We start from the raw sequence: 15,641 nt of genomic DNA, 5'->3' as shown, positions 1-15,641 counted from the left end.
GAGAAAAACCACATAAATGGTCATTTGTGTCCTATCGCAAAAGTGCATATATGTTTAAACATCAATTAAATTTCCAAATAGATGCTATCTGGAATGTGTGCTATTTAAGATTCATACTTTTCACTCCCAACAAAGAAACCCCTTCAGGAAATAGGTAATGAAAGCTGTTAACTGTCACATGTCCTTCTCATTCAAGATGAATGTTCAGCCTATACCTTCTTACGTTCCCAAAATTTCCCTGGGCAACATTTGCCCAAGCAAACACTCTACAACCAAGTAAGAGCAAAAATGCATACCTAAAAGTGACTGTATGGTCCTTGAGGAATTTAAGTGTCATTATCTTTTATTATAATATCACTGCAATAACATGTCCCCTATGGTCACCGTGACTCTTAACCAACAGCTGTCAAAATTAATAACTTACCCCAAAGTATAGAATCACGAGATATTTTCTAGAAAAGACATTTTTATGTGCCAGTTTTAATGTATTAGTGACACTGAGTCTATAAAACATTCTATTTCAGAAGCAGTAACAGAGAAAACTGAGCAGGAAGGTGAGTTCATGACAGAAACAAAAAAACTCTATCCCTCCCCGGAAATTTTTCGAATGCTCTCTTCTCTTCCAACACAAAGCAATATTCCAGAACTGTGGATTGATAGGAAATGAAAGATACAGAGAAAAGCTCTGTTCTGAAAAACAAAACCCAGAATGAATAAGTCATGGAAACCCTTTACCTCCCTGACAGTCTAGCTCCCCAGGTGCTGAAAGCTGGCATAGAGAAGAGTGACATCTATTGTTCAGGAAGGTTTATGGGTGGGATCAGCCAGTCCCACTGAGTAGACTGTGCGTTTGGTTCACGAGCAAAAGGTGACCTGTCTTCCCAGAGGAGCAAATCAGAGAGACCTGAGAAGAGGCGAATGGACGCGAATAGCCAGTTTCTAAGAATTATCCAGGAAATGCGGGCAGAGATCAGCAAGCTGAAGAAAGAGAATCAATTCCTCTGGATGACGCTGACTTCAAGCAGTCTGAGAACCTCAGGCGGCCCATGCAGAGAATCGGGAGATCAAAGGGAAGAGGAAGTCACAGACCCCGGCGACCTCGGGAAAACATCTGAAAAATCTCCAGCAACCCTTTACAGTGCTGTTTCCACCGATGCGGCACCAGCTGGGCGCGAACATCAAGGTACCGAATGACCATGCCTCTTCTGGGCTGTGCCCACCTTTGCAAAGGTCTCCTAAAGATCAGGTTTATTGTGCCTTTTCTATAACTGCATAAATTGGTATTTATCGTGGTGAGTTTCATTCTTTTCCTCCTGGTAGATTAGCTTTAAATCCCCAGGGGAAAAAAGAAAATCGCTAGCATCGTCAAGCAGCATATATTAGCAGCCTCAAAACTGTTTCCAGATATTCCTGGAAAGAAAAGAATGGCGGGTTTGTGAAAATCAACCACCTTAAAAACAATGTGCTTTTTTCCTTCTTGACCTCAAGCATTTAAATGCCACATGATAGAACACTGAATGGATGAATGCCAAATGGCACGCTCACGTATTAAGTTAACGATATTGCACCGGAGTTAAGTGTATGGATATTACAGTCAGACAAATATGGCCGCCAATGGTTTCTCATTCATTATCCACTTGACTCAGAGACCCTTACTAGAAATCTTTCACCTCTGTTTTCTACCTTTGGGAGTGTGATAACGCCCACCTCATGCGGTCGTAGTACCTGTCTCACGGCAATAATAGACCCAGTGCTTAGTATAGCACCTGCAAATACACAACAAATGGCAGATATTGCTTCTTATCCGTGCTTTACAAAGAACTTTACTGCCCGTAGGAATGTACGTTGCACATAATTCAACCTGCTCTACACGCTGAAGACTTCAAACTCAGGGTCAGTGTCTAATATATTCTAATACTCAAGCCTCTCACGTTTTACGGGGAAGAATTTTGACTGCAAAGACTACACACAAAGTCAGAAATCAGCAGAGCGAAAAATCCGTTCTACATTTAAATTGTCAGTGTTTGTCTCCATCCAACATATTCAAATAAAACTGAGGTACATGATTAAATACTCAAATTTCTTAATATCGTCTGGCAAAAGCTTCGGGCAATGCCATTTGAGGTTCTGAGCAGCTTGGCAAGAAAACATGTCGTTTCCACCAGCTGGTTTTCTCTGTTAGAGAGGTCTCTCTCGCGCACGGGGCCCTACATTTCAAAGCTGGGAACAGATTCCAATAAGGATTTTTACCCTTTTTGTCAAGTGAGAGTCTGGATCTGAGTAGTTCTTTCTGCTGCCTATTTAACAGAGCTGAAAGAATAACTGATAAGGAGGTTAGACTTCCGCCTCGTCTAAAAAAAGAAAAAAAGAAAGAACGATACATCCTTACCCACCCCCCCAAGTTCCTCCACCTCTGCAATCTTGAACATTTTGTACTAAATGTCTCTGTCTTGGTAAGGGTCTTCCTTGGATACTGTAGGATGTTTAGCAGCGTTCCTGGCTTCTAAATACTAGATGTCACTAGTATCTGCCTCTCACATTCATCATGACTGTCAAAAGCGTCTTCAGACATTCCAAATGTTACTTGAAGGACAAAATTTCCTCCGATTGAAAACCACTGCCTTATTCCAAAGGTAGACGACACTCCTTCAAATCTATTTTCTATGATGCTTATCCTAATGAAAAAGTAACTTGAGTCTTAGTATCTCTATTCTGCAAGTTTTACACCAAAGAACAAAGAGCATTACCCTATAACCTCTCAGGGCCTGAATGACATCAAGCTTAGGGGAGACTAGATTATTATTAAGAGCTGAACACACAGGGGCACTTGGGTGGCTCAGTCAATAAGCATCCAACTCTTGATTTCAGCTCAGGTCATGATCTCAAGGTTCAGGAGTTTGAGCCTCATGTTGGGTCCTGTGGAGCCTGCTTAGGAGCCTGCTTAGGACTCGCTCTCTCTCTCTCTCTCTCTCTCTCTCCCTCTCTTTCTGCCCCTCCCTCACTAAGCTCTCTCATTCTCTCTCTCTCCCTCAAAATAAATAAATAAACATTAAAAAAAAAACAAACAAAAGAACCAAACACACAGTTGATAGCATACTTCTTCTGTATATGGATGGTAACTCCCATCAAGAATGTTAGCATTATGGGGTGCCTGGGTGGCTCAGTCAGTTAAGCGTCCAACTTCAGCTAAAGTCATGATCTTGCAGTTTGTGGGTTCAAGCCCCACATCGGGCTCTGTGCTGACAGCTGGAAGCCTGGAGCCTGCTTTGGATTCTGTGTCTCCCTCTCTCTCTGCCCCTTCCCTGCTCACACTCTGTCTCTCTCTCAAAAAATAAACATTAACAATTTTTTTAAAAAATTTTAGCATTAAGTTTGAGAAGAACTGGTGAAAACAGTTGATGGAACTTGGGGAACTCTTGTCAGTTGCATCAATAAAACACAGAAAGAAATATGATTTCAACTGGTTCTTAGAAGCCCAGTTGAAGGACTTCACATGCATTTATCTGTGTCTTCTATGTAATGCACTATTACGGAAGTAAGTGACATTAAGTAGGAAGAACATTGGCCTGACCATGAGGACACCGAGTTGTAGTCCCAGTTTTGTAAAGGTTGATCAGCACTGAGTAGGACACATAAAATTCCTGGCCTTAGCATCCTCATGTAAAAATGAATGGATTAAACTCGACGCCTTTCAAGGCCTATTCTAACTATAAAATTTTGTGATCCTATAAATGTAACATGCTTTTATGATCACTTGCCTCCTCTGTAAAATGGAAATAGTGATAAAATCTATGTCATATGGCTATTGAGAGCATGAAATGAAATAGCACAAGACTCATCATGAGCTACTTGGTAATAGTGAATACTGTATATTCAATAGTAACTATTGAATATAAGAATATTCCATGATATTCTTAATACGCATATTAAGAATATTCCATGATATTCTTAATATTGAATATGCCAGAAGAATATTATTTGACTTCGACAGAAGTTTTTTATTAGCAGTTTTAATAAGGCATTGCCAATATCCATTGAAATTCATACTTGAAACTGAATCATAGACATTTGCTATTAGAGAGCAACTTTCGAGATAATCCCCTTATTTTATAGGTGAGAATATAAGACCCAGAGGTTAACCTGCTCAATCCTCCTTAGAAAACAGGATAATATGAACCTATTCTTTGAGGAGCGCCTAGGCGGCTCAGTCAGTTAAGCATCCGACTCTTGGTTTTGGCTCAGGTCATGATCTCATGGTTTGTGAGTTTGAGCCCCACGTCAGGCTCTGCACTGTCGGTGCTTGGGATTCTCTCTCTCTCCCTCTCTCTCTCTCTCTCTCTGCCCCTCCCACCCCCCTCTCTCTCAAAATAAATAAACTTAAAAAAATTAACTATTATTTGAGAAGGAACAATATGAAATCAGAAATGTGAGTCTCACTTTAAGAAAGGGAACTAGGGGCGCCTGGGTGGCTCAGTCGGTTGGGCGGCCGACTTCGGCTCAGGTCATGATCTCGCGGTCCGTGAGTTCGAGCCCTGCGTCAGGCTCTGTGCTGACAGCTCAGAGCCTGGAGCCTGCTTCCGATTCTGTGTCTCCCTCTCTCTCTGACCCTCCCCCGTTCATGCTTTGTCTCTCTCTATCTCAAAAATAAATAAACGTTAAAAAAAATTTTTTTTCAAAAAGAAAGGGAACTAATGATTAAAAAGGACTTGGAAGAGAATCACTTGGAACGAAAACTTCTGTTGGTTCTGGGAAATGCATAGTGAGACAAAATGAGATTTTATGAGTGGAGAAGTCTGCTTCCTTCAGGACACAGAGCTACACTACAGCCCAGGGACACAGCTGCTTGGGTGTATAAATATATATATATATATATATATATATATATATGCACACACATATACATATTATATTTGTATATTGCATAATATATATACATATACATATATCCATACATATTTATATTTATATTATACATAAACATATACATATATCCACATATATTTATATATAAAAGTATATATATATTATATAAAATTATATATATCCAATATGTATATATTTATTTACATATATAAAATTATATATATATATATAAAATTATATGCTATAATGAGAATGCAGAGCACCTGCTTAGAATGAATCTTTGTTGGATAAATTCTCAAGGAAGCATCTGTACTAGCGGATAAGCATTCAGTGGATACAAAATCCAACCAGCACTTTTCAGCCCTTCCCTGGCCCTCCTGCCCTGTGCAATGGCACCTTGGGACTATCAGGGAAGAAGCAATTTGCTGCAAGGAAGATAAAGGGAACAGCTCTTTACAGAGATCCCCCAGCATTGCTGGACCTCCGACTTTCTGCAATGCGTTCCTATCCTTTGCTGGCAAATACCCTGCATTTGGCAGCGATCCCTGAAGTTGTGCTAAGGACCCCATGATGCTGTGTTGAATGGCCTTTCCCTTTTACTGATGAGAAACCAAAGGACACAGACTATTTGTGACCCAGAGAGATGAACAAAGAACCGACTTGCTAATCGGTCAAGCTACAGAGTACGTCTCAAATAAGAATAAACTTCCCTTTGCCCTTCTCCGCGTAATTTCCTCTGTGGGGACTTCCTACCATTCAGTACAAGGAGACTGCTTTGTAACTGTTTCAAACAGAAACTTTTATGATTGTTAATAGTCATAAACTTACTTTTAGATAATTATAGAAGTTATCAATCTCAGCCAAAGAAGTGTTTGGAGATAGTTTAGAAATAGTATTTGCATGCAGTTAATCATTTCAGATAGATTTGAACTTAAACCACCTCCCCTTACCCCAAACTCTTGCCTAAAAGTTTCAAACTATAAAAAGCCAGGGACGCCTCCACTTGTTCAATGACCATAATAATTTGCTGTCTGCAGTCTGCATATGTGGGCAGTAAATTTAAGTAAGAAATAACTGTGCTTCTAGCACTCTTAAAACCCAAACACGACACAGGCCTTCCTTTTCTTCTTTTTTTAAAGTTTATGTATTTATTTTGAGACAGGGAGGGAGAGGCAGAGAGAGAGAGAGAGAGGGAGAATCCCAAGCAGGTTCCAGACTGTCAGCACAGTGACCATCGTGGCACTCAAACTCATGAACCCTGAGATCATGACCTGAGCCAAAATCAAGAGTCAGACACTTAACCAACAGAACCACCCAGGAGCCCCAATGCGGGCCTTTCTTAAACATCCATGCTAGTTAATGCCAGAGCTGTGGCAAGAAAGAATAAAGATTTGACAGACGTTCCTTAAGTGCTCCAGAAAATGAACACCACCCCGTGAGGTCCCGGTTCTTAGCCCCCAGGTAATAACTGGAGGTCTGGTCAACCTTAGTACAGAGTAACTGCAATTCAGACACATTAACCTCCCTTAAAGCTCTTTTAATCAAAGTGCCTGAGTTACAAGAAAGCGAGAAGACTTAATTCAGATCAAGAGAAAAGTTTATTGGAAGACACTCACGGACAGAAATGGAACTGAGGGGCACCTGGGTGGCTAAGTCAGCCAAGCATCCAACTTTGGCTCAGGTCAAGATTTTATGGGTCATGAGTTTGAGCCCCACATCAGGCTCTCTGCTGTCAATACAGAGCCCACTTTGGATCCTCTGTTCCCCTCTCTCTCTGTCCCTCACCCATTAACACTCTCTCTTAAAAATAAATAAAAATTAAAAAAAAAAAAAGAAATGGAATTGAAAGTCCTCCTAAACTAAGGCCATAAATTTCTCTGCCTCTCTCAGAACTCCAGTTTCCCATGCAATGCATCTTTACTTCTTTCCAATACCTGCTGGCCTTCCATTTCTCAATCAGCAGGCTTCCTCATAGTGACTACCCCAACTAAAGTCAAGACACATAATTACGGGCCAGTTAACAACAGCCAGTTCAGTTATGTGTGGCCATTCAGGGGATAAGAGTTTATGAGGAACAGGTCCTTCTACAATCTAGGAGAGAGAAAGAGGAGGAAGGAGAGAGGAAGCTGTCCAGAGTTGGCGTCTCCGGAATATCCATGTTCTTCCCATTTTAAAGTCTTGATTTATTATTTCTACTTGGCCAGATCTCTGTTCTAACGCTGCATCCTTTGCAACCACCCTCTTTACACAACTTCCAGACCTCCTCCCTCATCTGTCTCTCTCCCCTTGCCTTTATCAGCCTAACCTGACTTCCCAGGATCGATCACTACCTGAATTTTATCATCTATGGTTTGTTCATCATCTGTCTGCATACAAGAAGGTAAGCTCCACGCAGGCAAGAATTTTGTGTTGGCCACTGCCATATCCCCATCACTATCTCCTGGCATGTGACTGGCACTCAATTATTTATAAGTCAGTGAGTAGATGTCGTTTCTCTGAAGGAAAAAAAGTAATCAAAAGCAATAGTTTTGTTGAGTTAGCTTTAACGAAGTACGATTAATATAATTTGCCATTTGTGGACATCACCAAAGGTAAAATTTTGGGTCTCCCATACAGGCAACGTCATGATTGTGAGACGCTATTCCATTTCTTCACCAGTTCATTCATTTGCTGCACATGACCTCTGGAAAGCTGGGGCAAGACACCCAAAGAGTGGAATTCTAGACGCTCGGGGAAGAGTTAAGCCCCCGGCGTGTTCTTCAATAAAGAAGGAGGACAAGGAAGAAGAGGTGTTGGCAGCTGATTCTTTGACCAACAGTAGTTCCAACGGAAGAGCTTTTCCTGAGCGTGGTTTTGGTAATGTAACCAGGTAATAATGTACAGTCTGCCTTGAGCTAGGTTATAGGCACAGGCTGCGATGGGTACCAAGATGTTCTCCTGGATAAGCAAGGTCTTATCTGGTGGAGGAAACAAAGCCAAACAGGCTCTCCGGTCAAAATAATTTCCATCGCATGCATGTCCATTTAGGGAATCAAAAGAAAGAAAAATTTTTGAGCCCAAATGGCGCTATAATAGGTACCTCTGTTAGCAGAACACTTAGCCAGTCTTTACTTACTTATCGGGCATTAATGACGGTACTCTGAGCTGGGCACTGGTGATACGAGATTCACGGGCAAAAGTGACACGTTACGTTCGACACTCTGATTCGGCGACAGAGACACGCAAGTAAACTGATCACTGTGATAAAGTGTTTCTCAAGGAAAAGACACACTCACTTTGGGAACTGGACACAGAACTCCTCTCTGAGAGAGAAAGGTTCTTAGAGAGGAAGTGACTCAGTGGATTGCGGGGCATATGAAAATGGCAGTGCTCGGGGGGCCTGGGTGGCTCAGCCGGTTAAGCGTCCGACCTCGGCTCAGGTCATGATCTCACGGTTCGTGGGTTCGAGCCCCGAGTCGGGCTCTGGGCTGACAGACCACAGCCTGGAGCCTGTTTCAGATTCTGTGTCTCCCTGTCTCTCTCTGCCCCTCCCCCACTCGCGCTCTGTCTCCGTCTCAAAAATAAATAAACATTAAAAAAAATAAATTAAAAAAAAATGCCAGAACCCAAAAGGGCCAAGAGGCAAAGAGAAAAGTAACTTGTTTTGCAAAATATATGAGTTGGTGTTTCGAGAGTTAGGCACAGCCTGAGAAAAAGAGAGATTTGAGAAAACATTTGAGAGACACGTGGGGGGTCTTTAAGAGGAAGGTCAGACAGTGGCCCCAGTAGCGGGTGGAGCCAAGGGCCCTTTCAGAGCAAAATTGTCTGTCAAGTCTAACTTCCGCCTCTACAAGGCTAGAGCATGACCTCCCCTCCCCACACTCGCACCCTTGCTTTCCAATTCTCACTTATCATGGGGAAGAGAAAATGGAACAAATGTGGTTGTGGAGAGAATAAAGGAGTCATGGAATTCAACAGCGGCAGGAAAACGAAGGGAGGGACAACCAGGGACAGGCCAGCAGGGATTGTCATGAACATTGGAAAGAGCGCCGGACCTCCCACAGGATGTGGGACACGGAAGCAGAGCCGGTTTTATTTGAATTTTGCCAGACGGGATGAAAATTGTATGTCACTCATAGAAAGTTCTATTATAGAAACAGTGAGCGTAGCCTGAGTCGTGGAGGACAGCTGCAGGGGGCCAGGCAAAGAAAAATGGAAAGATCACCCCAGGTAGAGCAGAAAAGACAAGAAGATAGAAGAAGGCACGACTGTGAGGAAAACAAAAGTAGTGACGTGAGTGAGGGTGAAGAAGGGGAGCCAAACCCAGCATAAGGACCCTTCTGCGCAATGCTTGTGAGTCCGTGGTTTGTCCTATAATTATGGGAAAGCTAGTAAAGATAATGTCCTTCTGAAAAGTTGTAAAATGCAAAAATATTCAGAAGTGAGTGTTACAAATACTTATTTTCATCTGCAAGAATTGTGTCATACTTTCTACAGATATTTTATATATAACAAAAAAGAAAAGGAAAAAAAATATTACTAATAAAGGCAAAAATCCAAGGGCGTCCGGGTGGCTCAGTTAGTTAAGTGTCCGACTTCAGCTCAGGTCATGATCTCATGGTCCATGGGTTTGGGCCCTGCGTTGGGTTCTGTGCTGGCAACTCAGAGCTTGGAGCCTGCTTCAGATTCTGTCTCTCTCTCTCTCTCTCTCTCTCTCTCTCTCTCTCTCAGTCTCTCCCAAAAATGAATAAACATTAAAAAAAAAAAAAATTTAAGACAAGGTTCCTATATCTCTCTTCCCCGGTCCCCGGTCCTGCCAATGGGCAAGTGTTATCATGAGTTTCACTTCTATCCTTTTGGCCTATTTTTTTTTTCATACGTTCATTACATTCTTTCATGCACTCGTTCATTCAACAAATAATCCTGGAGGTGTACTACCTGTGGGGCAGGATTCTAGGCCATGAGGATACAGAAAAAAAAAAAAATTGTCAGAAATCTCTGTCCAAGGGGAGAAGTTTCCTTTGTAACATGATAATCAATAAGCATGAAAATACATACAGTGTATAATTTATGTTACATATTAAGTATGAGAGAGACTAGGAAACCAATTAAAAGGGGAAAAGAACAGCTAACAGAGCAAAGCATTGTTGAAATTTTTATCATGGCCAGAGAACGCCTTACCATTTGAGTAAAAGGGAAAGAGTTCTGACGATATCTGGGTGGGAAAAACTTTCTAAGAACAGAAGACAGCAAATACAGTGGATGTTGGGAGGCGTTTGACCTGTGTTTGAGGAAGGGAAAGGAGGCTGTGATTGGAACAGAGTGAGCGAGAAAGTGGGGGAAGATGAAGGCAAAACTCTAGGGGTGGCCTTGCACTCCCTTCCAATGATTCTGGGCACCTAACACGCTCTTTTCATTAAAAATAAAAATAAAAGATTGTGTAGGGAGTCCCGCTTTAAAAAGACTGTGGGAAAACAGTACAGAAAATTAAAAGACCAGGTTTAAGCTAAAAAAAAATAATCTAGGCGAGAAGTGATCATTTCTTGGCCAAGGGTAGTAACAGCACATATGGTTTCTGGATATATTTTGAAGGTGAAGCCTGTAAGATTTATTGGCAGAGCAGATGTGGGATATGGAAACAAGAAGTGTACATAGTTTGGGGCGCCTGGATGCCTCAGTCGGTTAAGTGTCTGACTTTGGCTCAGGTCATGATCTCACGGTTCGTGGGTTCAAGCTCCACATCGGGCTCTGTGCTGACAGCTCAAAGCCTGGAGCCTGCTTCGGATTCTGTGTCTCCGTCTCTGCCCTACCCCACTCATGCTCTGTCTGTCTCTTTCTCTCTCTCTCTCTCTCTCTCTCTCTCTCTCAAAAATAAACATTTGGGGAAAAAAAGAAGTGACATAGTTGTAGATAGTTATATAAAAGCACTAAACGTTCATTGTAAAAATGAACGTGTCCTTTGTTTTAAAAACTTATTTATGTACAATATACGTATATACATAGATATGTGTGTACATATTTATGTTTGTATATAATATATATATACAGTTATATAAAGGCACTAAATGTTCATTATAAAAAGAAAATCGCAAATTATAAAACATAAATGCAATATTCAAAGTAAAAAAGTATAAAAAGGAAAATCTTCTATAACTTCACTGTCCGAAAAACCACCATTTAGATTTTGATGGACATCTATCTTTCCAGGCTGTGTCTACATACTTTGAAACTGTGCCGTGCACATATCACAATGTTTTTTTTTTTGTCCTTAAACCACTACATTCTCATAGACCTATAATGCTGAGAAATGCAGTATTATTAACTTTCTCGTTTCAACTCATATTATTTCTGTGATCATTGAGGAGCGCAGCCAACGTTTATAACGTATTACTTCTCTGAAGCAAAATGTTTTCCCAATTCCAAGTTGCGGAGGAACAGGCTATTTAGAACACAATCCATTGGTAATTTAGAATCTACTTTAATGGGGAAGACTGAGCCAACCGCCAGTTTGTGTTAAAACAAGAAAGTCAGTAATGGCTTAAAATCAACAGCTGGGTTGGCATAAAATCCAGTCAATATGGAAAACTGTTGAGAAGAACAAAGCACGCTATTTTTTTGTTAGAGTTCTTTATTTTGTCTTTAATTTCTTCGGTGATTAGTAAAGTAACATGTCATTACATTAGCCCTCTAATTTTTTTTTGTAAATTCATTTACTTTCTAATAGCTCTCAAAGAATTTTACAAAGATTTATCAGGAACCAATTTGTCTGAACCAGCCTTTGAAGCAATCAGACATCGTACCTAATTTGCTTCTGAGCTTTTTCATTATTCTACCAAGGAAGCGTTTTACAGAACAATGCCAATGTCAATATCTCTAACAACTAATGCTCTCCAAACAGCAGAGATAGAATGTTAATTTTTCCTTAATTTTCATAGAAATTAGAAACCTAGAAACCTAATCTTCTCCTGCATTTAAGAAAAAAATCTCAGGCAGGCAGCTGGGTGGCTCAGTAGATTAAGCCTCCGACTCCTGGTTTCAGCTCAAGTCACGATCTCACTGTCGGATTAAGCCCCATGTGGGGCTCTGCACACAGCACAGAGCCTGCTTGGGATTCTCTCTCTCTCTCCCTCTCTGTCTCTCTCTCTCTCTCTCTCCCTCAAAAATAAATAAAACATTAAAAATAAATTAAAAAATAAATAAAAAGATTAGGGGAATGGGTCCATATAGAGCATAGCATAAAACACAGAAATGCTAAATCACTATGTTGTACACCTGAAGCTGACCTAACACTGTACGTCCACTACACTCAAAATAAAATCTTTTCATAAAAATGAATCAATTATCAATTTAATTAGAAATGCTATATTATTCATTTTATTGATAGGAGAAACTAGACACATTAAAATCAAAATATACAGTTGACCCTCAAACCGTGCTGGTCTACTTACATGTGGATTTTTTTTAAGTACAGTACAGTACGTGAATCTACTTTCTCTTCCTTATGATTTTCTTTTCTTTTTAGTATTTCTTTATTTACTTTGAGAGGGAGAAAGAGCAAGCAGGGGAGGGGCAGAGAGGAAGGGAGAGAGCGAGACTCCCAAGCAGGCTCTGCACCATCAGCGCATGGAATCTGACGCGGGGCTCGAACCCACAAACCCTGAGATCATGACCCGAGCTGAAATCAAGAGCCAGTCACCCAACCAACGGAGCTACCCCGGCGCCCCTTCCTTATGATTTTCTTAATAACATTTTCTTTTCTCTAGTTTACTTTATTGTAACAGTACAGTATACACAACGTACAAAATATGTGTTAATCGAAGCGACTATTTCTGTTATTGGTAAGGCTCCCAGTCAACAGGAGGCTAGTAGTAGTTAAGTTTTGGGCAAAGTTATATGCGGATGTCCCACGGCCCCGGTGTTGCGTGCCTCACCCCTGCCTTGTTTTGAGTGTCAGCTAGATCCTTTCCTCTTCTTACAGCAAAAATGGTTAAGAAGTCAGCCTCTGGAATCCGATGGCTAAAATCTCAACTCCATCATTGGCCTTGGAAGCGTTATTAGTCTGTTTTGTACCATAGTTTATTTTTTTCTTAAAAAAGGAATCGTAACGGCAGTTACCATGTAGTTTTGTAAAGAATAAATGAAACAGTCAAGTGAGTGCTTACAAATGGCAGAGCAGTTATTATTTTATTGATCCCAAAGTATGGAACCAGTGGCCTTTCTCCCAAGGGAGGGTGCAGATGTGTTCCCCTGGACGCAAGTCACTAAATGCCACTCAGTGAAATGATGGCCTTATCTAATACAAAGAGAGACAGAGACTGACAGAGGACAAACTTGGAGAAAAGGCAATCATTTTAAACACCATTCTTTCAACTTTTTCCTGAGAGCAGTATATCCTAGTTTACGTCAAGAGTCTCTATAACACTATTGGAGGGAAAAGCAGCGGGCAAAACGGAACAAACTAATCCCTCAGATGACACAAATCATCCCTCCTCTCTCCCTTTTACTGTTCAGGTGGGGTGGATGTAACGTTAATTCACAGTCAATGACTTCAGGTTTATCTGGATTATAAAACAATCACCTCAAATTTCTGCTTCATTTCAGCTGGAGAGCTTCAATGTGAGAGACCCTTCGCCTAAGACAATACGATACTCTTTAAAGATCAAGGGAAAAACCTCCCTTCGATAGTTTTAAATCTTAGTTTTATCAGCACCTTTCACTGGGCTTAATCAAAAGGCCAATACTCATGGATTTTTTGCATTATTGTGGAACTAAGCAAAATGTATTATTATACGTTTTAAATGAGATTTTAATGCTTCCGGCAGTATTTGGTGGTTTGGAAAAAAATAGTAAATGTTTTATACAAAGGCTCAGTAAAAAGGGTTATGTATACTCTCCTTCTGCTTCCTTTAGGGACAAGATGAAGACAGTCAGTTTCCTGTTACCTGTGGATGTGTCTTCATATTCCAAAAATTCAAGTTCTTTGAAATGCTCACAAAACCAGACCACCAACCAACTAAGCACCATTGCAGAATAGGATTGTGAGGTGGTGAAATTTAAGAAACAGCTGCTTCCCAAGAGACGGGAACACTGAGGCCTCGTTGGGTCAGTATTCTCCCCTACAAAGAGCTCTGGAAAGATGCCCAGTAACACACACAAAATGCTTGGCATCAGGTCAATGGCCTTGTCAGTGGACTTGGCCAAGAAATGGAAGCGATTACCTGATGTCGTTGTTGAATACTAATGTTGATGGCTGTACAGTGACTATTATAGTCTTTCTATGCAGCATGTGAGCAATTAAATGTAATTAAATTAAATTGCATGGGGTGTTCAGTATCTGCCTTATGCCATCAGAAAATGCTGTTTACATTGTAAGTGTCACTTTCCAGCTGAAACTATAACAAATCCAGGAAAAAAGGTTCTATTGTTGATTAATAGTATAGAAGCAATAGTGATTATCCTTACAGTTAATTGTGTGTTGATATTTTAGTGATACTAGCTCATTTGGTCTTTAAATATCCTGTGTCACAGGCATGAAAACACAAACACAGCAGACTCTCATAGAATACCTGGTGGGTTCGGAGCATGGGTCCAAGGCTGGCTAATGACAAAGTCACTAAAGCTGGTTGGAAAGACAGAAAAAAAGGTTCAGCTGATCATGACTTAGGGGCTGGAAATCCCAGAACTCCCTCAATTCCTGAACTTCTTTTCAGGGGAACATCTCCCCCTCCCGGTTTACAACAGTCACCTTCTAACACCAATACCCTTTTTAAGCTACTATCTTATATTAAAATATTCGGAGCATTAAAATGCAGATGCCTTGGTCCCACCCCAGTACCAATACTCTTTTTAAACAAATATCTTGTATTAAAATATGCAGAATGTTAAAATGCAGATTCCTTGGTCCCACCTGCGACCAACTGAATTTGTGGGAGACGGAAGGGGACAGACAGGGAGAAAACCAGAAATTCCCATTTTAAACAAGCTGTGTCAGCTGATTTCGGCGAGGCTGCTATGCTTACAATTTACTATGGTAAATACTAAGAAGCAGAGCCCAGGGCTTCCAAATCTGGTGCCAAGTTGAAGTGAAAGCAAAGAAGCAAGGAAAAGGTAAGAACAGTCCAATCCATTTTAATGGTCACAGACAGGCTCCTAGAAGGGAGATGAATAAGACAACGAATACCCTAAGGTAAAAGCCACATAATAGATCAAATGCTTCTTTTATTTACGACAAATACTTATGATATTCATTGAGGATTAACAATTGAGGGGCGCCTGGGTGGCGCAGTCGGTTAAGCGTCCGACTTCAGCCAGGTCACTATCTCACGGTCCGTGAGTTCGAGCTCCGCGTCAGGCTCTGGGCTGATGGCTCGGAGCCTGGAGCCTGTTTCCGATTCTGTGTCCGCCTCTCTCTCTGCCCCTCCCCCGTTCATGCTCTGTCTCTCTCTGTCCCAAAAAAAAAATAAATAAAAACGTTGAAAAAAAAAATTAAAAAAAAAAAAACAAAAAAAAAAAACAATTGAAGATCAACAATATTCTCAACATTATACAATAGGGCAAAGTTACAACCAGAGGGGAAAGATACAAATAAGATGTAAAAACACATCTCATCTGGGAATAAAGAGACACACCTAGTAGATAATTAAGACAGTAACCTAGGAGATTCCTGGCATTTTAAGTTTACGCACAGTTATATTTTCTGCCTATGTACAAAATAAAGACTTTTGTGTTAACATCAGTTAAAAGGGACAGTTCCCAAACTGTAAAAAAATAATAATAATAATTAAAAATCAAAAAATTTT

At 40.7% G+C, this 15,641-nt stretch overlaps 1 protein-coding gene across 1 annotated transcript; it reads left to right on the top strand.

The window, feature by feature from the left end:
• The first annotated feature begins 918 nt into the window (after nucleotides 1-918).
• LOC122241035 (putative coiled-coil domain-containing protein 195) lies at nucleotides 919-13,876 on the top strand. The gene is made up of 4 exons (XM_042995488.1): nucleotides 919-1,183; nucleotides 7,480-7,710; nucleotides 12,732-12,744; nucleotides 13,750-13,876. Exons 1-4 carry the CDS (start codon nucleotides 919-921, stop codon nucleotides 13,874-13,876), a joined length of 636 nt encoding a protein of 211 aa, XP_042851422.1.
• The last annotated feature ends 1,765 nt before the right edge of the window (nucleotides 13,877-15,641 follow it).

Source organism: Panthera tigris, chromosome C1 (genome assembly GCF_018350195.1).
Source record: "Panthera tigris isolate Pti1 chromosome C1, P.tigris_Pti1_mat1.1, whole genome shotgun sequence".
In the NCBI taxonomy this organism is placed as follows: domain Eukaryota; kingdom Metazoa; phylum Chordata; class Mammalia; order Carnivora; family Felidae; genus Panthera; species Panthera tigris.
The sequence above is the reverse complement of the archived record's forward strand: the minus strand, read 5'-3'. Positions and strand labels throughout refer to the sequence as shown.